The following is a 23,911-nucleotide window of genomic DNA, read 5'->3' as shown; positions in this document are numbered from 1 at the left end:
ACAGTATGGGGAGCGAATGGGTTAATGTAAGTGGACACAGTATGGGGAGTGAGGGTGATGGGATGTGTGCAGACACAGTATGGGGAGTCGGGGATATGTGTGAGCAGACAGTATAGAGAGTGAGGGGGTAAATATATGAGGAGACAGTATAGTGAACAGGTGGGATGCTAGAGGGGAATAGTGTGAGGAGACAGTATATTGCAGATATTTTTATTTAGGAGCATTATAATGACACTTCTGTCTTTAAGGGCGTCGTGTGGAGATTTGCTGCAGAAGACGGGAGAAGATGGAAGTCTGCAGAGACGAGATGTGGATGAGAAAACTCATCATGGGGTCTAGAAGAAAAGGAGACTGACTGCAGAGACGACGTCATCTATAAGGTACCTGGATGTAAATATTATTTGTGCTACTGACTAATTCTCATGTTTTTATTTGTTAGGAACATTAAAGGGCTTGTCCAGGTCTGTGCTGAGTCTGCAGTCATTCTATGTGACTGCAGACGTCTGAATTCTCACAGTGCCCACTGAACGCTGTCAGGATTCTCTCGTGCCGGTAATTTACATACATGCGGTCACATGCTGACTAGACATGTGTGGCCTCACTCAATGAAAATGAACGGAGCGAGGCCGGGCACGTCTAGTCGGAATGTGGCCAGAAGTATATAAATCACATACTTGTGCTGACATGACTGTACATCGGCAAGGGAGAATCCTAAATGTGTGCAGTGCATTCGTTGTGAGAATTCAGAAGCTGCAATGTCAGGATTCAGCTCTGCAGCTTCCAGTAGTCATCACACGGACACTTCACTCATATGCGATTTTCATACTTGACAACGAGCTTCTCTTCCTGCTTCTCTCAGTTTTTTACTGAACATTGAGAGCATTAGGAGGAGCAGCTCGTGGGCACATGGCTAAGTGTGCAAGTCGCATATGTACTTGGGGGGGGGGGGGGCGCCGAACCGAATTCTTGCCCCGGGTGCCAGAGAGCCTAGATACGCCTCTGGGGATAAGGCAGGATCCAGAAACAGAAGGCTGAGGTTAGGAGGCCATCACCTGGCTTACAGCAAGACGGGGTATGTGACAAAACCACGGAGTGTTCGATAAACAAAGAGGGATAAAAAATAAAAGATGGGATCCTTTGTTTCTTCATGATTCTCCTCATAAGATCTTCTATGGGGTCCCTGTATAATCAACCATGAAGCCTCCCCCCAAAAAAAGCAACCAAAGTTGTCAGGAGACGAAGGGTCATTGTGCTTTTCTATTGCTATCAATTAATAAGGTTTATTTATATATTACTGGACAACCCCTCTAATTTAGCTTTTCATCATTATTTATGAATATATTACCATTCTGTGGATATAAATAATGTTGCCATACTGTACACATATCTAATACCAACCTATCATTCATATAAATAATGCTACCATACCGTATACATATAGAATATCAACATATCATTCATATAAATAATGCTGCCATACTGTACACATATCTTATACCAACATATCATTCATATGAATAACGCTGCCATACTGTACACATATCTAATACCAACGTATTTAAATAATGCTGCCATACTGTACACATATATATCATTCATATAAATAATGCTGCCATACTGTACACATATCTAATACCAACCTATCATTCATATAAATAATGCTACCATACTGTACACATATAAAATATCAACATATCATTTATATAAATAATGCTGCCATACTGTACACATCTTATACCAACATATTCATATGAATAACTCTGCCATATGGTACACATATCTAATACCAATGTATTTAAATAATGCTGCCATGCTGTACACATATCTAATACCAACATAGTATTTAAATAATGCTGCCATACTGTCCACATATATGTCATTCATATAAATAATGCTGCCATACTGTACACATATCTAAAACCAATATAGCATTCATATAACAGTGCCATACTGTACACATATATAATACCAACATATAATTTATGCTGTACTCATATCTAATATCAACATATCATTCATATAAATAATGCTGCCATACTGTACACATATCTAAAACCAACATATAATTTATGCTGTACTCATATCTAATATCAACATATCATTCATATAAATAATGCTGCCATACTGTACACATATCTAATACTAATATAGCATTCATATAAATAATAGTGGCATACTGTACACATATCTAATACCAACATATTATGCGTATAAGCAATGGTGCCTTACTGTACACATAACTAGTGCCACCATATAGTGTACATTTTCACTGCTGCTACATTGTACACATAACTAATACTACTATTGATTAATGATGCAATACTGCCATACCGACTAGTACTACCGTATAACACCCCATAACGGTAGAGAAAAGACATTGACTGCACATCCAAATACTACACATTAAGCAACATTTTTCAAAAATGAACATGAGGTCCTTAGTTAATGTATAAACCCGCTGCCCCGTCGCTGTGACCTTGTCATTGGTCCCTGCTCTGTTATGGAAAGGCAACACTGCGCTGACGGGGGGGAACAACCCCAAAGTGATCAACAGCACTCATACTGTCAGGCAAAGCCCCAATAGCCCTGGGTCTGACCACCCCATAGACACAGCATCAATAGCACCAACACCAAGTGAACCCCTCCCCTTCCATGTGGTCTCAGGCAAAAATTGAGAACACGGCATTTTTTCAACATTGTGCTGCCAGATAATACATTGGAATAATGCTGCCATATCGTACACATAATAAATGCAACCATACAGTGTGCAGAATTCTTGCTACCACACAAATCCATTACCGCCGTAGCACGGATATGAATAATTCAATCATACCGTAAACATAATACCACAAAACAGTACAGGTAAAAAATACCGCCATATTGTACACCTAAGTAATGCCACCTTAACTAAATCTTTTTTCCTAGGACAACTACAAAAAAAAACATAACAGAATAATGTCACCTGTCTACAAAAGCTCCGGCTCTGATGTACACCGAGCCGTATGTTGGCACTATATAGCAGCATTTTTGTCTTGTCACCATGTGGCTGTATTACCTATGATACGTTCTATTAGCTATATATGTCGGTTATTAGTTTGGTATTGTATGGCGGTATTATTTGTGCACCATTTCCACCGCAAACAATGTAACTAATGCCAACACTGACTTCAGCATTTTCTCTATGGCGGCACTATGGCAGGTAAGAGGACAACAAGGGGAAGTAAAGATCTGCACAATCTGGGGGGGGTCTGTTTAGGTGATCTGGGGTCTATAAATTGTACCGTATGGGGGTCTAGTGCGCGGCCTTCATGTGTTTAGAGTGTGTGGTGTGTATTTCGGTCCTCAGACTTCAGGATAGATTTTGGTGCACGTGTTTATTTGGGGGGTCTCGCCTATATTTATTTAAGGGGTCTGTATTAGTTTAGGGGTGCGTCTGCGGCTAGGTGTCAATATTACGCGGGGGTCTGGCACATATTACCTTAGAGGGTCTATTCTGGAGTCTCTATTTTTAGGGTCTGGGCTGCATTAATTAAGGGGGTCTGGTTTATTTTCCCTTGAGGGGGTTTGTATTTTATTATGGGGTTAGGAAACATTTGGGAAGTTTAGGGGGTCTCGTCTTGAGTTCGATTTATCATAGGGGTTCTGGGTTTATTAAAGGGGTCTAATTCTTGGTCTGTATCAGTTTAGGATTTATTACGGGGTTTGCTCTTTTCTGGGGTCTGTGTGGGGTCTGCGTCAGAGGGATCTGCATTCGGTTGGTGGCTCCATGGGGTCTGAAGACTTTATTAGTTCAGGGGTAGATATGTATTTAATGTGTCTGCTGTTTTACATTAAGGGATCTGGTCTGGGGTCTTTATTCATTTACGGGTTCTGGTCTGGGGTCTTTATTCATTTAGGGGTTCTGGTCTGGGGTCTTTATTCATTTACGGGTTCTAGTCTGGGGTCTTTATTCCTTTAGGGGTTCTGGTCTGGGGTCTTTATTCATTTACGGGTTCTGGTCTGGGGTCTTTATTCATTTAGGGGTTCTGGTCTGGGGTCTTTATTCATTTAGGGGTTCTGGTCTGGGGTCTTTATTCATTTACGGGTTCTGGTCTGGGGTCTTTATTCATTTACGGGTTCTGGTCTGGGGTCTTTATTCATTTACGGGTTCTGGTCTGGGGTCTTTATTCATTTAGGGGTTCTGGTCTGGGGTCTTTATTCATTTACGGGTTCTGGTCTGGGGTCTTTATTCATTTAGGGGTTCTGGTCTGGGGTCTTTATTCATTTAGGGGTTCTGGTCTGGGGTCTTTATTCATTTAGGGGTTCTGGTCTGGGGTCTTTATTCATTTAGGGGTTCTGGTCTGGGGTCTTTATTCATTTAGGGGTTCTGGTCTGGGGTCTTTATTCATTTAGGGGTTCTGGTCTGGGGTCTTTATTCATTTACGGGTTCTGGTCTGGGGTCTTTATTCATTTACGGGTTCTGGTCTGGGGTCTTTATTCATTTAGGGGTTCTGGTCTGGGGTCTTTATTCATTTACGGGTTCTGGTCTGGGGTCTTTATTCATTTAGGGGTTCTGGTCTGGGGTCTTTATTCATTTAGGGGTTCTGGTCTGGGGTCTTTATTCATTTAGGGGTTCTGGTCTGGGGTCTTTATTCATTTACGGGTTCTGGTCTGGGGTCTTTATTCATTTATGGGTTCTGGTCTGGGGTCTTTATTCATTTAGGGGTTCTGGTCTGGGGTCTTTATTCATTTACGGGTTCTGGTCTGGGGTCTTTATTCATTTAGGGGTTCTGGTCTGGGGTCTTTATTCATTTACGGGTTCTGGTCTGGGGTCTTTATTCATTTACGGGTTCTGGTCTGGGGTCTTTATTCATTTAGGGGTTCTGGTCTGGGGTCTTTATTCATTTACGGGTTCTGGTCTGGGGTCTTTATTCATTTAGGGGTTCTGGTCTGGGGTCTTTATTCATTTAGGGGTTCTGGTCTGGGGTCTTTATTCATTTACGGGTTCTGGTCTGGGGTCTTTATTCATTTACGGGTTCTGGTCTGGGGTCTTTATTCATTTACGGGTTCTGGTCTGGGGTCTTTATTCATTTAGGGGTTCTGGTCTGGGGTCTTTATTCATTTAGGGGTTCTGGTCTGGGGTCTTTATTCATTTACGGGTTCTGGGGTCTACATTTATTTAGGGCTTTGGTCTGGGCCCTGGGGTCAGTCAGGGGTCTGCCCTTATTTAGGAGTCCGGGCTGCAGGTCTACGTGTCAGGTGTGGGGGTGACACCGTCAGTGCTCGGTCCCTCTGCCTCTCGCCGCTCTTCCTCTCTGCTCTGCAGCCTCCATTGAAGACAGTGCGACAAGTTCAACAACAACAACAACCCTCAGCCGCTTCATCTTCCCGAACGCCGCGGCCCCCTCACGCCATTGGCCAACTAAGCTGTCAATCAATGAGATAGTTGGGCGGGGCTAGAGCAGCAAGTAGGACAAGCCGAGCAGACGCTGAGGCTGCAGAGCCTGGAGGAGGAGGAAGCGCAGGACCTGCAGCGCAACAACAACACCTCGGAGGGCTCTGCTGCCCAGCCTGCACCCCGCCGGGCCCCGCGCACTGATACCTGCTCCCCGCCGGGCCCCGCGCACTGATATCTGGCATCCGGGGCCAATACAGCCCGGGCTGACCGCATCATCGCTCCACCTGTCCGGCGGCTGCAGGAGGTGAGAGACAGAGACCTGCACCGGGAGAGGATGTGGCGGCTGTGTGTGGTGCAAGCTGCGAGATGTAGCTGAGTTGGATGTGTGCATGACCCGGGGGCTGCAATGTGTCGGCATAGTGATATGTGTCCATGTGACGGCGCCAGAGGTGTGTGTGTATGGCTATATAATATGTCTATATAATGTGTATGTGCCTCCGTCCCCGCCTCTGCGCGTGCGCTCTCGTCTGCCTCCGTCCCCGCCTCTGCGCGTGCGCTCTCGTCTGCCTCCGTCCCCGCCTCTGCGCGTGCGCTCTCGTCTGCCTCCGTCCCCTCCTCTGCGCGTGCGCTCTCGCCTGCCTCCGTCCCCTCCTCTGCGCGTGCGCTCTCGCCTGCCTCCGTCCCCTCCTCTGCGCGTGCGCTCTCGCCTGCCTCCGTCCCCTCCTCTGCGCGTGCGCTCTCGCCTGCCTCCGTCCCCTCCTCTGCGCGTGCGCTCTCGCCTGCCTCCGTCCCCTCCTCTGCGCGTGCGCTCTCGCCTGCCTCCGTCCCCTCCTCTGCGCGTGCGCTCTCGCCTGCCTCCGTCCCCTCCTCTGCGCGTGCGCTCTCGCCTGCCTCCGTCCCCTCCTCTGCGCGTGCGCGCTCGCCTGCCTCCGTCCCCTCCTGTGCGCGCTCGCCTGCCTCCGTCCCCTCCTCTGCGCGTGCGCTCTCGCCTGCCTCCGTCCCCTCCTCTGCGCGTGCGCTCTCGCCTGCCTCCGTCCCCTCCTCTGCGCGTGCGCTCTCGCCTGCCTCCGTCCCCTCCTCTGCGCGTGCGCTCTCGCCTGCCTCCGTCCCCTCCTCTGCGCGTGCGCTCTCGCCTGCCTCCGTCCCCTCCTCTGCGCGTGCGCGCTCGCCTGCCTCCGTCCCCTCCTCTGCGCGTGCGCGCTCGCCTGCCTCCGTCCCCTCCTCTGCGCGTGCGCGCTCGCCTGCCTCCGTCCCCTCCTCTGCGCGTGCGCGCTCGCCTGCCTCCGTCCCCTCCTCTGCGCGTGCGCGCTCGCCTGCCTCCGTCCCCTCCTCTGCGCGTGCGCGCTCGCCTGCCTCCGTCCCCTCCTCTGCGCGTGCGCGCTCGCCTGCCTCCGTCCCCTCCTCTGCGCGTGCGCTCTCGCCTGCCTCCGTCCCCTCCTCTGCGCGTGCGCGCTCGCCTGCCTCCGTCCCCTCCTCTGCGCGTGCGCTCTCGCCTGCCTCCGTCCCCTCCTCTGCGCGTGCGCTCTCGCCTGCCTCCGTCCCCTCCTCTGCGCGTGCGCTCTCGCCTGCCTCCGTCCCCTCCTCTGCGCGTGCGCTCTCGCCTGCCTCCGTCCCCTCCTCTGCGCGTGCGCTCTCGCCTGCCTCCGTCCCCTCCTCTGCGCGTGCGCTCTCGCCTGCCTCCGTCCCCTCCTCTGCGCGTGCGCGCTCGCCTGCCTCCGTCTCCTCCTCTGCGCGTGCGCGCTCGCCTGCCTCCGTATCCTCCTCTGCGTGTGCGCGCTCGCCTGCCTCTTTAAGACATATCGCCACCACTATGTCTTGCACCAAATAAACTACATCCCCACTACACCACATAGATGCAGCGGAGCTGAGGTTGCCCATGACGTCTCTGCAGCTCGGTTAAAGCCTCAGCACCCTTTCTGCTGTGCAGCATAACCCCATCTCTGCAGCGGCGGCATCTTCCTCCTCTCCTCACAGTTCCCTATATGCCCCCTGTGCTCCTCTCTCCGGTCTCGTCTCCCTCTGGTCGGGGGTCTTTTCCTCGCTGTCGCCTCTGCACACGTTTTCTTTATTATTGTTGTTATGATTCTTCTTGGTGATTAAACAGGAAACGTCGGCGACGCGCGTTTTGTGCTCTTATGTTCCTCTGACTCATGAGGCTTTTTGCTGATCCTGGCTCAGTTGGGGGGAAGTTTCTAAGTTGTGGTGATGCACTTAAAGGGACAGGTGCTAACTTGCTGATCAGTGGGGGTCCGAGATATGGGATCTTCACTGAATTCACGCTCTTCTCTGGTGATCAGTGCAGCTCCAACCCAGACCGGATAGCCCCTAACAAGTAGTTGTCAGATATGTATGACCTAGTTGTTCACACTGAGTCTTATTATTATTTTTTTTTTTTTCTAAGAGGTTTTGATAAACGTCTGTCAGGGAAAAATAAAATGTCACTTCCAGGCTTTTTCCACCTGGAATCTGCTCTAAACTTCAACCATTAAAGGGGTATTCCCATCTCCGAGATCCCATCCCAATATGTAGTAGGGGTATTAATAATATTAGCAACTACGGTACCTTCTATTGTAGTATAGTTCTTCTGATTAGCAATGTCATTCACCCCATGTGCAGGGCATTGCAGTAGCTTAGACATCCATGGTTACGACCACTTGCAACTAACCGTCACTATGAGTGTTCTTAAGCACCTAAGGTACTGCAATGCCCTGCACATGGGGTAAGCCACATAGCTAATCAGAAGAACTATACTACATTTCTAATTGGAGGTATTTGCTAAAAAAAAAACAAAAAAAAAACCTGGTCACTTATGGCTTCTGCTTGGAAGTCGCCACCATATATATTAGGTAAAAGTCGGCCCCCGACAAATGATCGCTGACTGTTTTGGTGACCCGATTGTTTCCTACGAACATTTGTTATCATTCATAACATAGGTCGGACACGTTGGAATTTTTTTTTGCTAAATTGTCATCTGAAAAATCCCAATATTCCGAGCTGTAATTGGGGTCGTCTGCTTCTAATACTCTAATGTTTATGGGGGGAACCATTTATGGTCCCCGTACACATTGGATAAAAGTAGTCTTCCTCTCCATTCATCGTTTATGGGGCGGCCGGAGAGAACTGATCGCTGTACTTGGCAGTCCCATAGACTACAAATGGAGCGGAGGCCGAGCATGCGCGGATCGGAGCCCTGATCTACGGATTGCTGGGGTCCCAAAGGTCGTCAAGTTATCCCCTATCCTAGTGATGGGGAATAAGTTTATTATATGGGGGGAGTAACCCTTGAAGACCCAAAATATTGTACCCCCTCTACCATTGCATCATCAAAAGGCCATGATTAAGAATTAAGAAACCAATTCCACTCTGCTACATCTGTCCATGTATTTCTGCTGTTTATATGGGTGTGTGGCGTTGGCTAAACCCTCTCCCTACACCCAGCTTTACTGTACCCTGGAGAGGAGATTTGCTTATGTATGGAGCGCGTTGGCTGCGGCACAATTCGGCCTCAGGCTTTTATTCGCGTGACTTGATACTCCGGATTCCCAAATGTCAGATACTATTAAGAGGGAGCCATGGCTGCACGTGTACAATATGGACGTTCTGTCACTTTAAATACGTCTTCGAGTGGGGGTTTGCCTTTTGGCCCCCTTGACTTATTTCTTTGCATAACGTGGAGCTAATCACCTAGCTTTTTCAAACTTTAAGGGGATGTTTGATGTAGAAAATCTTATTTTCAAGCTACAGTAATATTTAGGACCTTAACTAATTAGTCAGAAAAGCCAACTGCTAAAAAAAAAAAAATCTTCACCTCTGGAGGTCCCAAGGGTGTAATACTTAGTTTGACCTGCAGAGGCTCTGCAGGGAAACTGAACATTTGCCACATGTTTTTTTTTCAAATTACTCAGTGGACCTTCAAAGTTAAAATGGCATCTAATGACTTTTAGTTGACCCCCCAAAGTTTCTTGGTTCGCAGTTTTGGATGTTTTTTAGTGGGTGAGGAGCATTTTAAGAGCCTTGGGATGTGGTTTGTAGGATTTTTGATGTTTGAGTCTAGGGAATAATGAAATGTCTTGTTTTCAATCAGGTGAAGACCTTCTGCCGTGGGGAAGTGACCACAACCCATCATGTCCAAATATAAACTGGTAATGCTGAGGCATGGGGAGGGTGCCTGGAATATCGAGAACCGATTTTGCAGTTGGGTTGACCAAAAGTTGAGCGAAGACGGACTGCGAGAGGCCGAAGCGTGCGGAAAGCATCTAAAATCTTTGGGATTCGAGTTTGACCTGGTGTTCACGTCAATCTTAAGCCGCTCCATCCAGACGGCTTGGCTTATAATGCGAGAACTGGGTCAAGAATGGGTTCCGGTACGGAGTTCATGGCGGCTCAACGAGAGACATTACGGGGCACTCATCGGCCTCAACCGGGCCGAGCTAGCCTTGAACCACGGAGAAGAGCAGGTGAAGATCTGGAGAAGGAGTTACGACGTCGCGCCTCCCCCCATAGATGGGAGCCACCCTTACTATCAGGAGATCCATACGGATCGAAGGTATACGTTTTGTGACATACAGAAGGACAAGCTGCCGAAATCTGAGAGTCTGAAACAAGTGTTGGAACGGCTCCTTCCCTTCTGGAACGAGGAGATTGCGCCTGAAATCAAGAAAGGGAAAAGCGTCCTCATATCAGCGCATGGAAACAGCACAAGAGCTTTATTAAAACATTTGGAAGGTACAGTGGCTTTATTTTACTTGGTAAAATTTCTTTAATTGCAACCTAGCAATGTACAAAAATACTTAAAGGGTTATTCTCTTGTTCATATGTTCATGAATAGGTATTGTTTTTGGATAGTTCTCCTAAAAACAAGCACTTTTGCAATTTACTGCTAATTAAAATTTTCAGCCGTTCTTGAGATATTAAGACGTAAGACTTTTGTTTACAGCTAGTTGCCTTGGAGATCGACCACAGCACTGGTCGGTCTCCTAGGCAACGGACCTGTAAACAAAACAAAACATGTTAATATCTCAAGAACGGCTAACAATTTTAATAGGCAGTAAATTGCAAAAGTGCTTGTTTTTGCTAGCACTATCTGACAATACCCAGCGGTGAAAATGAGAATAACACCTTTTAACCCCTTAACCCCCAAGGGTGGTTTGCACGTTCATGACCGGGCCAATTTTTACAATTCTGACCACTGTCCCTTTATGAGGTAATAACTCTGGAACGCTTCCATGGATCCCGGTGATTCTGACATTGTTTTCTCGTGACATATTGTACTTCATGTTAGTGGTAAAATTTCATTCATATGACTTGCGTTTATTTGTGAAAAAAACAAATTTGGCGAAAATTTTGAAAATTTCGCAATTTTCCAACTTTGAATTTTTATTCCCTTAAATCACAGAGACACAGCACACAAAAAACTTAAGTAACATTTCCCACATGTTTACTTTACAGCAGCACAATTTTGGAACCCCAATTTTTTTTTTCTTAGGAAGTTATAAGGGTTAAAAGTTGACCAGCGATTTCTCATTTTTGCAACACCATTTTATTTTTACGGACCACATCACATTTGAAGCCACTTTGAGGGGTCTATATGATAGAAAATACCCAAAAGTGACACCATTCTAAAAACTGCCCCCCTTAAGGTGCTCAAAACCACATTCAAGAAGTTTATTAACCCTTCAGGTGTGCCACAATTTTCAATTTTTTTTTTTTATTTTACCAAGGGTAACAGGAGAAGTTGGACTGTAAAAGTTATTGTGCAGTTTGTCCTGAGTACGCTGATACCTGATATGTGGGGGGGAACCACTGTTTCGGCGCATGGCAGAGCTCAGAAGGGAAGGAGCGCCGTTTGACTTTTTCAATGCAAAATTGGCTAGAATTCAGATCGGACGCCATGTCACGTTTGGAGGGCCCCTGATGTACCTAAACAGTGGAAACCCCCCACATATGACGCCATTTTGGAAACTAGACCCCCCCCCCCCCCCCCGCCAAGGAACTTATCTAGATGTGTGGTGAGCACTTTGAACCCCCAAGGGCTTCACAGAAGTTTATAACATACAGCCGTACAATTAAACAATCATATTTTTTCCACAAAAGTGATCTTTTCACCCTCAATTCTTATTTTTCCAAGGGTAACAGGACCCTAAAAGTTATTGTGCAATTTGTCCTGAGTACGCTGATACCCCACATGTGGGGGTAAACCACTATTTGGGCGCATGGCAGAGCTCGGAAGGGAAGCAGCGCCATTTGACATTTTTGGCTGGAATTGAGATCGTACACCAAGTCGCGATTGGAAAACCCCTGATGTACCAAAACAGTGAAAACCCCCCTCAAATGACACCATTTTGGAAACTAGACCCCCCCCCCCCCAATGAACTTATCTAGATGTGTGGTGAGAACTTTGAACCCCCCCAGTGCTTCACAGAAGTTTATAACGCCCGGGCGTGAAAATAAAAAAAATTGTATCTTTTCCACAAACATGATCTTTTAGTCACCAATTTTTTTAATCTTCCCAAGGGTACCAGGAGAAATTGGATCCCAAAAGTTGTTGTCCAATTTGTCCTGAGTACGCTGACACCCCATATGTGGGAGAAAACTACTGTATGGGCACACGTCAGGGCTCGGAAGGGAAGTAGTGACGTTTTGGAATGCAGACTTTGATGGAATTCTCTGCGGGTGTCATGTTGCCTTTGGAGAGCCCCAAATGTACCTAAACAGTGGAAACCCCCCACAAGTGACCCCATTTTGGAAACTAGACCCCCTAAGGAACTTATCTAGATGTGTGGTGAGCACCTTGAACCCCCAAGTGCTTCACAGAAGTTTATAACGCCTGGGCGTGAAAATAAAAAAATCATTTTTTTCCACAAAAATGATATTTTTGCCCCCAATTTTTTATTTTCCTAAGAGTAACAGGAGGAATTGGACCCCAAAGGTTGTTTTGCAATTTGTCCTGAGTAGGCTGATACCCCATATGTGGGGGTAAAACACTTTGGGCGCATGGCAGAGCTTGGAAGGGAAGGAGCACCATTTGACTTTTTCAACGCAGAATTGGCTGGAATTGAGATCAGACGCCATGTTGCATTTAGAGAGCCCCTGATGTGCCCAAACAGTGGAAACCCACCAATTCTAACTCCAACCCGAACCCCAACACACCCCTAACCCTAATCTGAGCCCTAACCCTAGCCCTAACCCTAACGGAAAAATGGAAATAAATACATTTTTTTATTTTATTATTTTTCCCTAACTAAGGGGGTGATAACGGGGGGTTTGATTTACTATTTATGGCGGTTTTTATGTTTGGCAGCTGTCACACGTTAAAAGACGCTTTTTATTGTAAAAATAGTTTTTGCATCACCACATAGTGAGAGCTATAATTTTTTTCATATTTTGACCCACCGAGTCATGTGAGGTCTTATTTTTTGCGGGACGAGTTGACGTTTTTATTGGTGCCATTTTCGGGCACGTGACATCTTTTGATCGCTTTTTATTCTGATTCTTGGGACGCAGAATGAACAAAAACCAGCGTTTCATGAAATTCTTTTGGGGGGGGTGCGTTTACACCAGGGCTGTGGAGTCGGAGTCGTGGAGTCGGAGTCGGTGCTCATTTTGGTGGAGTCAGAGTCGGAGTTGGAGTCGGTATAAAATGGACCGACTCCGACTCCTAAAATATATAATAAATTGGGTACAGTAATTCAATGCAGGATGTGCTGAATATTTTTTTCATAGGAGTTTGGGAAAGTTATGAAATGTCCTATAAATGGCTGTTATATTCCTGATCTAAGGCTACATTCACACAGTGTTTTTCCTGTGTTTTTTGAGGATACGTTTTTCAGCTGCAAAAGCTGATCATCTTTTTAAAAAACTGCATCACCTGAAAGGTTTTTGAGCTCATAGATAATGTTTTCAATAGCAAAAGCAGATTAGAAATCTGCTCTATCTATCCATATCGTATCTGTACGAAAAAGAATGAAAACCGGGTAGTACACCAATATATATTCTGTTCTATCTAAATATCTTGATTATTGGATCATAAAAATGATTAAATGTCTGAGGTTCACATTGTACTACAATAAATTTTTCACTTAAATATAAGCAATATGTGTGGGAGTCGGAGTTGTGGAGTCGGAGTTGGAGTCGGAGTCGGTGTAAGGGAAATTGAGGAGTCGGAGTCGCAAGTTTGGCTTACCGACTCCACAGCCCTGGTTTACACCGTTCTGCCTGCGGTAAAATTGAGAGAGCGCTTTTATTCCTCGGGTCAGTACGGTTACAGCGATACCTCATTTAGGTCTTTTTTATGTTTTGTCGGTTTTATGCAATGAAAACAATTTTATATAAAAAATAATTATTTTTGCATTGCTATATTCTGCGAGCTATAACTTTTTTTTATTTTTTCGCTGATGACGCTGTATGGCGGCTCGTTTTTTGCGGGACAAGATGACGTTTTCAGCGGTACCATGGATATTTATATGCGTCTTTTTGATCACGCGTTATTGCACTTTTTGTTCGGCAGTATGATAATAAATCATTATTTTTTTTGCCTCGTTTTTTATTTTTTAAGGGGTTCGCTAAAGGGGTTAATTAATGAGACAGATTTATAGGGCGGGTCGTTACGGACGCGGCGATACCAAATATGTGTACTTTTATTGTGTTTATTTTTTTGTTTTGTTTGTTTTTTCCAAAAAATTTATTAGGGAATTTCTTTTTTATTTAATTTAGCGTTTTTTGTTTTTTTTTTTAACTTTATTACATTGTCCCAGGGTGGACATAACTGTCATGTGACAGATCGCTGATCTGTCACATCACAGATTGCTGTGACAGATCCGCGATCTGTCACAGGCAGTGCACAAGGCTTCCTCCTTGCCTGCGCTTTGCAGGCATGAGGAAGTCAGCTCCCTGCAGGCCCCCGAAGGCCCCCGTCGCCATCTTGGATTCGGGGGCCTGCAGGGATGAAGCCCCCCGCAGCAGCGCTGCACATTGCGCTGCCGTGGGGAGCTCAGGGAAGCATGGAGGGAGCCCCCTCCCTGCCGATGCTTCCCTTTAACCCCCGGTACACCGCGATCGTGTTTGATCGCGGTGTTCAAGGGGTTAACGTGTCGGGGGCAGTCCGTGACCGCCCCTGACACATTGTGCCGGGTGTCAGCTGTGATAATCAGCTGACACCCGGCCGCGATCAGCGGCGCTCACCACGTGAGCGCCGCTGATCACTGTGACGTACTATGCCGGACGGGATAGTACATCACATGACAGAAAGGGGTTAAGGGTTTGAAGATGCATGATAAATGTCTGATAGCTGCAAGGCCCACTGATTGGACCTCACACTTGCTAGAATGAGTAATTAGGAGCTCTCTGTTCCTTCTTACTACACACTAATCCACTAAAAGTCTATATGACGTATGGTGAATGCCAGTTTTGACACTCCGGTTATCTCTCAGTCCCAGAGACTTAGCGGTTGGACCCCGATCTATCAGAAAAACCTGTTTACTGTTGGTTCTCCCCCACTTTATGGCTTTTACCCCCCCCCCCCCCCCCACAATTTTATGGACAACCGATGTAATATTGATGAATCAGACTACAGGACGACGTGCAGTCTGTTACCATGGAGACACTTGGTTCTATATAAGAGCTGTGTACACAATATGGTAGATATATTAACAAGACTTTTTTATATATTTACAAAAGTATGCACACCCGTATGTAGTAGACGGGATGTAATTTCACCAAGTACAAGATTGTTTTTGCCAGGGCTGTGGAGTCGGTAAGCCAAACCTGCGACTCCCGACTCCTCAATTTCCCTTACACCGACTCCACGACTCCGACTCCGACTCCCACACATATTGCTTATATTTAAGTGAAAAATGTATTGTAGTACACTGTGAACCTCAGACATTTAATCATTTTTATGATCCAATAATCAAGATATTTAGATAGAACAGAATATATATTGGTGTACTACCCGGTTTTCATTCTTTTTGGTACAGATACGATATGGATAGACAGATATGGATAAATAGAGCAGATTTCTAATCTGCTTTTGCTATTGAAAACATTATCTATGAGCTCAAAAACCTTTCAGGTGATGCGGTTTTTTAAAAAGATGATCAGCTTTTGCAGCTGAAAAACGTATCCTCAAAAAACACAGGAAAAACGCTGTGTGTGAATGTAGCCTTAGATCAGGAATAGAACAGTCATTTATAGGACATTTCATAACTTTCCCAAACTCCTATGAAAAAATATTCAGCATATCCTGCATTGAATTACTGTACCCAATTTATTATATATTTCAGGAGTCGGAGTCGGTCCATTTTATACTGACTCCGACTCCGACTCCACCAAAATGAGCACCGACTCCACGACTCCGACTCCACAGCCCTGGTTTTTGCAGCTTAGGCCATTGGCTGCAGTGTGTTGGCAGCAGCAGCTGTCTCAGATCCTTGGGCGGGCATTTAATTTTTTTTTTTTTTTTTTCTTGTTTACGTTTAATGCCCCTTTTGTTCTGGTTGGCAGCATGACACAAGCCTAAGCTTGGGCGATCACTTGGAATAATTTGGAGTCAGACCATGCGCACATTCCGAGCAGGCAGCAGACCACAAATGCTGACCGATCGCTTCTATTGTGTGATACTGGCGGGGGCCAAAAAACCTCTTTTTTTTTTTTTTTTTTTTTTTTTTTTATCCTAATATGGTTTATTTAGAGAAACCCTCCTTATTTTGAGCCATTTAATTGATTTATGATAGTGTAGAGAATTCAAATAATATGCCTCTGTCCGGCAGGCACTGTCTTTCCAGCTTGTATTTTGTCAGTCATGATGAGGATGGGTTTTTTTATTGAGACCACTGCCTGGTGGTGGGGGCGGTCCTCTTGCGCTTGATTTGGGGTGGTAGACGATCCCCTTGCACTTGACCTGGGCTGGGGCGGGGAGGACTGTCCCCTTGAGCTGGGGCGGGGAGGACTGTCCCCTTGCGCTTGGCTTGGGCGGGGAGGACTGTCCCCTTGCGCTTGGCTTGGGCGGGGAGGACTGTCCCCTTGCGCTGGGCTTGGGCGGGGAGGACTGTCCCCTTGCGCTGGGCTGGGGCGGGGAGGACTGTCCCCTTGCGCTGGGCTGGGGCGGGGAGGACTGTCCCCTTGCGCTGGGCTGGGGCGGGGAGGACTGTCCCCTTGCGCTGGGCTGGGGCGGGGAGGACTGTCCCCTTGCGCTGGGCTGGGGCGGGGAGGACTGTCCCCTTGCGCTGGGCTGGGGCGGGGAGGACTGTCCCCTTGCGCTGGGCTGGGGCGGGGAGGACTGTCCCCTTGCGCTGGGCTGGGGCGGGGACGACTGTCCCCTTGCGCTGGGCTGGGGCGGGGACGACTGTCCCCTTGCGCTGGGCTGGGGCGGGGACGACTGTCCCCTTGCGCTGGGCTGGGGCGGGGACGACTGTCCCCTTGCGCTGGGCTGGGGCGGGGACGACTGTCCCCTTGCGCTGGGCTGGGGCGGGGACGACTGTCCCCTTGCGCTGGGCTGGGGCGGGGACGACTGTCCCCTTGCGCTGGGCTGGGGCGGGGACGACTGTCCCCTTGCGCTGGGCTGGGGCGGGGAGGACTGTCCCCTTGCGCTGTCCTGGGGCGGGGAGGACTGTCCCCTTGCGCTGGGCTGGGGCGGGGAGGACTGTCCCCTTGCGCTGTCCTGGGGCGGGGAGGACTGTCCCCTTGCGCTGGGCTGGGGCGGGGAGGACTGTCCCCTTGCGCTGGGCTGGGGCGGGGAGGACTGTCCCCTTGCGCTGGGCTGGGGCGGGGAGGACTGTCCCCTTGCGCTGGGCTGGGGCGGGGAGGACTGTCCCCTTGCGCTGGGCTGGGGCGGGGACGACTGTCCCCTTGCGCTGGGCTGGGGCGGGGAGGACTGTCCCCTTGCGCTGGGCTGGGGCGGGGAGGACTGTCCCCTTGCGCTGGGCTGGGGCGGGGAGGACTGTCCCCTTGCGCTGGGCTGGGGCGGGGAGGACTGTCCCCTTGGGGCTGGGGAGGACTGTCCCCTTGGGGCTGGGGAGGACTGTCCCCTTGGGGCTGGGGAGGACTGTCCCCTTGGGGCTGGGGAGGACTGTCCCCTTGGGGCTGGGGAGGACTGTCCCCTTGCGCTTGGCTGGGGCGGGGCACTTAGATTGTGCTTCCTACTAGTGACAAGGATGGCCGCTTTTATTCTTAAAATTTAAAAAAAAAAAAAAAAAAAAAAAAAAGTGGTGGTTTTGCACAGAGCTATCCTTAAGTAAATACATAGCTTTCTAGCAGGTGTCTATTCTCCTGGCGTGGCTTAATGTCTACGTGACACCAGAGGTGGTCATGCCTTGCATAAAAAGGAAGTGATTTTCTATTAAAGGTAAAAAGCCGACCTCAGGGTATAATTATACCCAACACTGAGCCAGTCGTCATGCATGGAAACCTTTTATAGCAAATAATTGCATTGCCCATAAAAAAGTTAAAAAATACTGCAATTCCTTATAAGCTTGCACAACTAATGCCGGGACAAGGGTTTTGTGGAATTAAAGGGAATATATCCCCATCGGGTGTTTTTTATTTAATTTTTCTTTAATTTTTTATAATTAAATCTACGTACTGATATATTAATTTATATAATTTTTTTTCCGCTCCTCTGAACTTATTTTATATATATATATTTTTTTTTTTTTTTTTTTTTTTTTTGGATTATAGGGGCGACCATCAAAATGCAAAAAAAAAAAAAAAAAAAACCATACAAAAAATACTTTGTGCCAAACAGCGAGACAACAAATTTAATAATGGAACATAACGTCTTTGCGGGCATTTAAACCTGCGGGGCAGCAGATGCCGAGATAATAGATCCAGAATACCTCCCCGGTCAGGAGGCGTCTCCTGCAACCTCCGCCTCTAGGTGCTTTCAACATTCTTTCAATACCACAGACCTTAAAAGCAGTAGTGCGGCGTTCTCGACAGGTGACGAAATATTTAGATGCGTGAGAAACTGGTTGGAACTAGAGACCATATCAGTCAGATGTTATGAAATCCAGATTTGTAACTTCCACGTAATGCAACCTATATAAATTACACTTGCTCATATATACACAGTGGGTACGGAAAGTATTCAGACCCCTTTAAATTTTTCACTCTTTGTTTCATTGCAGCCATTTGGTAAATTCAAAAAAGTTCATTTTTTTTTTTTTTTCTCAAGGTACACTCTGCACCCCATCCTGACTGAAAAAAAAACAGAAATGTAGAAATTTTTGCAAATTTATTAAAGAAACTGAAATCTCACATGGTCATAAGTATTCAGACCCTTTGCTCAATATTGAGTAAAGCACCTTTTGAGCTATTACAGCCATGAGTCTTCTTGGGAATGATGCAACAAGTTTTTCACACCTGGATTTGGGGATCCTCTGCCATTCTTCCTTGCAGATCCTCTCCGGTTCCGTCAGGCTGGAGGGTGAACGTTGGTGGACAGCCATTTTCAGGTCTCTCCAGAGATGCTCAATTAGGTTTAGGTCAGGGCTCTGGCTGGGCCAGTCAAGAATGGTCACAGAGTTGTTCTAAAGCCACTCCTTTGTTATTTTAGCTGTGTGCTTAGGGTCATTGTCTTGATGAAAGGTGAACCTTCGGCCAAGTCTGAGGTCCAGAGCACTCTGGAAGAGGTTTTCATCCAGGATTTCTCTGTACTTGGCCGCATTCATGTTTCCTTCAATTGCAACCAGTTGTCCTGTCCCTGCAGCTGAAAAACCCCCATAGCATGATGCTGCCACCACCATGTTTCACTGTGGGGATTGTATTGGGCAGGTGATGAGCAGTGCCTGGTTTTCTCCACACATACCGCTTAGAATTATCACCAAAAAGTTCTATCTTCATCTCATCAGACCAGAGAATGTCATGTCTCATAGTCTGGGAGTCTTTCATTTGTTTTCTAGCAAACTCTATGGGGGCTTTCATATGTTTGGCACTGAGAGGCTTCCGTTGGGCCACTCTGCCATAAAGGGCCGACTGGTGGAGGGCTGCAGTGATAGTTGACTTTGTGGAACTTTCTGCCATCTCCCTACTGCATCTGTGGAGCTCAGCCACAGTGATCTTGGGGTTCTTCTTTACCTCTCTCACCAAGGCTCTTCTCCCACGATTGCTCAGTTTGGCAGGACGGCCAGGTCTAGGAAGACTTCCCAAACTTCTTATATTTATGGATTATGGAGGCCACTGTGCTCTTAGGAACCTTGAGAACTGCAGAAATTCTTTTGTAACTCTGTCCAGATCTATGCCTTGCCACAATTCTGTCTGAGCTCCTTGGCCAGTTCCTTTGACCTCATGATTCTCATTTGGTCTGGCATGCACTGTGAGCTCTTGTATAGACAGGTGTGCGCCTTTAGGGTATGTGCACACGTTGCAGATTCGTCTGCGTATCCGCAGTGGATTTGGCCCAGCGGAACTGCAGCAGTTTTTCATGGGATGTACAGTACCATGTTATGCTATGGAAAACAAAAACTGCTGTGCACATGCTGCGGAAAAGCAGCGGTTTCTTTTCCGCAGCATGTCAGTTCTTTGTGTAGATTCCGCAGCGTTTTTACACCTATTCCGTTATAGGAATCCGCAGGTGTAAAAACGCAGGCAAAAGATTCCACATGGAAAAATCTGCACCCGAATCCGCAACGTGTGCACATACCCTTAGGACTTGATCTCTATCAGTTTAATTAAACACAGTTGGACTCCAATGAAGGAGTAGAACCATCTCAGGCTATGTGCACACGTTGCGGATTCTACTGCATTTCCGCAGCGGTTTTGGCCCTGCGGAAACGCAGCAGTTCCGCAGACATGGTGCATTACCATGTTACCCTATGGACTTTCAAATCCACTGTGCTCACGATGCGTTTTTTTCCGCGCGGTTTACAAACCGCAGCATGTCAATTGTTTGGGCGGATTCCACAGCGGTTTCACACCTTTAACTTAGTAGAGGTGTGAAACCGCAGGCCACTTTACCAGCGGATCCACGCGGAAAAAAACGCAGGTGAATCTGCAACGTGTGCACATAGCCTCAAGGAGGATCACAAGGAAATGGACAGCATGTGACTTAAATATGAGTGTCTGAGCAAAGGGTCTGAATACTTATGACCATGTGATATTTCAGTTTTTCAATTTTCAAAAATTTCTACCTTTTTTTTTTTTTTTTGTCAAGATGGGGTGCAGAGTGCACGTTAATGAGGAATTGAATTTACCAAATGGCTGCAATGAAACAGTGTGAAAAATGTAAAGGGGTCTGAATGTTTTACACACACACACTCACACACCTTTTTTTTTTTTTTTTAAAGGCTATTTTCGGGACTATCTAGGCACTAATAAGCAAGTAGTTGCTACTTGTACGGACCGCTCCTGCTGGGGATTTGGAAGCCTCCCTTGATGTCACGTCTTCAGAGCGGAGGCTTCTTTTCCGATCCGCTCGGTCGACGGGACATCACTTCCGACGTCATTCTGATTGGCAACCGGATCACTGCTGCCTACCTGGGGGAGCCGACTGTCGATCAGAATGACCTTGCAATTCCCGTCCTGTCACGTGCTTGGAATGGTTGCTGCTGGCATGTAAAATTGTGCTACCTGTAGTGATGAGGTGTTATCCGAGCGCACTCCTGTACTCAGGGCTGTGGAGTCGGTAAGCCAAACCTGCGACTCCGACTCCTCAATTTCCCTTACACCGACTCCGACTCCGACATATATTGCTTATATTTAAGTGAAAAATTTATTGTAGTACAATGTGAACATCAGACATTTAATCATTTCTATGATCCAATAATCAAAACATTTAGAACATAATATATATTTATTGGAATACAACTCTAGAACACACAAAACTGTAATAAATTGTAAATATGTAATACACTGTATACATGTACATGTATACTGTACAGACCAAAGTTTGGACACACCTTCACATTAAAGAGTTTTCTTTATTTTCATGACTATGACAATTGTAGATTCATTCTGAAGGCATCAAAACTATGAATTAACACATGTGGAATTATATAATTAACAAAAAAGTGTGAAACAACTGAAAATATGTCTTATATTCTAGGTTCTTCAAAGTAGCCACCTTCTGCTTTGATTACTGCTTTGCACACTCTTGGCATTCTCTTGATGAGCTTCAAGTGGTAGTCACCGGAAATGGTCTTCCAACAGTCTTGAAGGAGTTCCCAGAGATGCTTAGCACTTGTTGGCCCTTTGTCTTCACTCTGCGGTCCAGCTCACCCCAAACCATCTCAATTGGGTTCAGGTCTGGTGACTGTGGAGGCCTGGTCATCTGGCGTAGCACCCCATCACTCTCCTTCTTGGTCAAATAGCCCTTACACAGCCTGGAGGTCTGTTTGGGGTCCTTGTCCTGTTGAAAAATAAATGATGGTCCAACTAAACACAAACCGGATGGAATAGCATGCCGCTGCAAGATGCTGTGGTAGCCATGCTGGTTCAGTATGCCTTCAATTTTGAATAAATCCCCAACAGTGTCACCAGCAAAGCACCCCCACACCATCACACCTCCTCCATGCTTCACGGTGGGAACCAGGCACGTAGAGTCCATCCGTTCACCTTTTCTGCATCACACAAAGACACAGTGGTTGGAACCGAAGATCTCAAATTTGGACTCATCAGACCAAAGCAGAGATTTCCACTGGTCTAATGTCCATTCCTTGTGTTCTTTAGCCCAAAAAAGTCTCTTCTGCTTGTTGCCTGTCCTTAGCAGTGGTTTCCTAGCAGCTATTTTACCATGAAGGCCTGCTGCACAAAGTCTCCTCTTAACAGTTGTTGTAGAGATGTGTCTGCTGCTAAAACTCTGTGTGGCATTGACCTGGTCTCTAATCTGAGCTGCTAGTAACCTGCGATTTCTGAGGCTGGTGACTCGGATGAACTTATCCTCCGCAGCAGAGGTGACTCTTGTTCTTCCTTTCCAGGGCCGGTCCTCATGTGAGCCAGTTTCTTTGTAGCGCTTGATGGTTTTTGCCACTGCACTTGGGGACACTTTTTCAAAAGTTTTCCCAATTTTTCGGACTGACTGACCTTCATTTCTTAAAGTAATGATGGCCACTCGTTTTTCTTTACTTAGCTGCTTTTTTCTTGCCATAATACAAATTCTAACAGTCTATTCAGTAGGACTATCAGCTGTGTATCCACCAGACTTCTGCACAAGACAGCTAATGGTCCCAACCCCATTTATAAGGCAAGAAATCCCACTTATTAAACCTGACAGGGCACACCTGTGAAGTGAAAACCATTTCCGGTGACTACCTCTTGAAGCTCATCAAGAGAATGCCAAGAGTGTGCAAAGCAGTAATCAAAGCAAAAGGTGGCTACTTTGAAGAACCTAGAATATAAGACATATTTTCAGTTGTTTCACACTTTTTTGTAAATTGTTTAATTCCACATGTGTTAATTCATAGTTTTGATGCCTTCAGAGTGAATCTACAATTCTCATATAAGAAAAAGGAACAGCATCCAGTCCAGGTGAAAAAATCGTATCAAAGATTTATTCTGCCAGTATAAAATACAATGTTTCGGCCATATTGTGGCCTTTTTCAAGTACAATATGGCCGAAACGTTGTATTTTATACTGGCAGAATAAATCTTTGATACGATTTTTTCACCTGGACTGGATGCTGTTCCTTTTTCTTATATGGACAATTGTTCATTTGGGTCCATGAACCTTTGAACCTGCATCCACTTTTCCGCTGTGCTGTCGGCTGCTCTTTTCTACAATTTTCATAGTCATGAAAGTAAAGAAAACTCTTTGAATGAGACGGTGTGTCCAAACTTTGGTCTGTACTGTGTGTGTGTATGTGTGTGTGTGTGTGTGTGTATATATATATATATATATATACTGACTTATGTGGTGTAGTGACCACTATGTCAGCTAGGGGGCGCTGTGTGGTTGTCCCAGGACGGGTGTACAGGCACATTCAGTGTGGTAACAGGAGCAGGGTCCTAAATGACCATTATGGGTCTCAAGGTGGGTGGCCTTGGGATGCAGGCTCCAGGGTGTATTGATCAGCAGAGGTACTGCTGATCTTTCTGTTACACTGTGTCAGGGAAGCCTGTGTGTGTCTATGTGCAATAGAACCTTTAGTGATGTCATAGCCATGTGAACACCTGTGGGTGTGGTTACAGGGCTATGTAATTGAGGTGTTTGGCACATGTGAGTGAGTGTGAGGGAGTCTGTCAGAGTGTGGACAGACTTCCATGTGTTCAGGTGGGACACTACAGAAAGTTGTATATAGGGAGGACTACACCTCCCAGCATGTGCTGAGACTCGCGGTCTGAGTCTCCAACCACGGACATTTGTGTTCTTTTGCCTAAGCTAGAGGCTATTTTGGTAATGTGCTGCCTTGTGTGTTTATGGTGCAAATAAACCTCATGAACTTTGGGAAGAACCTGTCGCATATTTGTCTCCCGCTGCACCTGAGCGAGTCGAATCCTTACTAATAAATATATATATATATATATATATATATATATACACTCACTGGCCACTTTATTAGGTACACCGGTCCAACTGTGTGTTAAGACTTAATTTCTAATCAGCCA

The 23,911-nt window shown here is 46.5% G+C and overlaps 1 protein-coding gene across 2 annotated transcripts in view; it reads left to right on the top strand.

Moving 5' to 3' along the window:
• The first annotated feature begins 248 nt into the window (after positions 1-248).
• Positions 249-23,911, top strand: part of BPGM (bisphosphoglycerate mutase) — a 31,407-nt gene continuing 7,744 nt past the window's right edge. Inside the window, exons 1-2 of one of the 2 annotated variants that reach the window (XM_073567765.1) lie at positions 249-380; positions 9,462-10,102. In XM_073567765.1, the coding sequence (XP_073423866.1) occupies positions 9,502-10,102 (601 nt within the window). In that variant the 5' untranslated portion in view covers positions 249-380; positions 9,462-9,501. Of the gene's footprint in view, positions 381-5,406; positions 5,682-9,461; positions 10,103-23,911 lie in introns of those variants that run through there. The other variant, XM_073567764.1, reaches the window with a different exon arrangement.

Source organism: Dendrobates tinctorius, unplaced genomic scaffold (assembly GCF_039654945.1).
Source record: "Dendrobates tinctorius isolate UK_male_01 unplaced genomic scaffold, ASM3965494v1 ptg000020l, whole genome shotgun sequence".
Taxonomy (NCBI): domain Eukaryota; kingdom Metazoa; phylum Chordata; class Amphibia; order Anura; family Dendrobatidae; genus Dendrobates; species Dendrobates tinctorius.
This window is presented reverse-complemented; position numbering and strand designations above follow the sequence as displayed.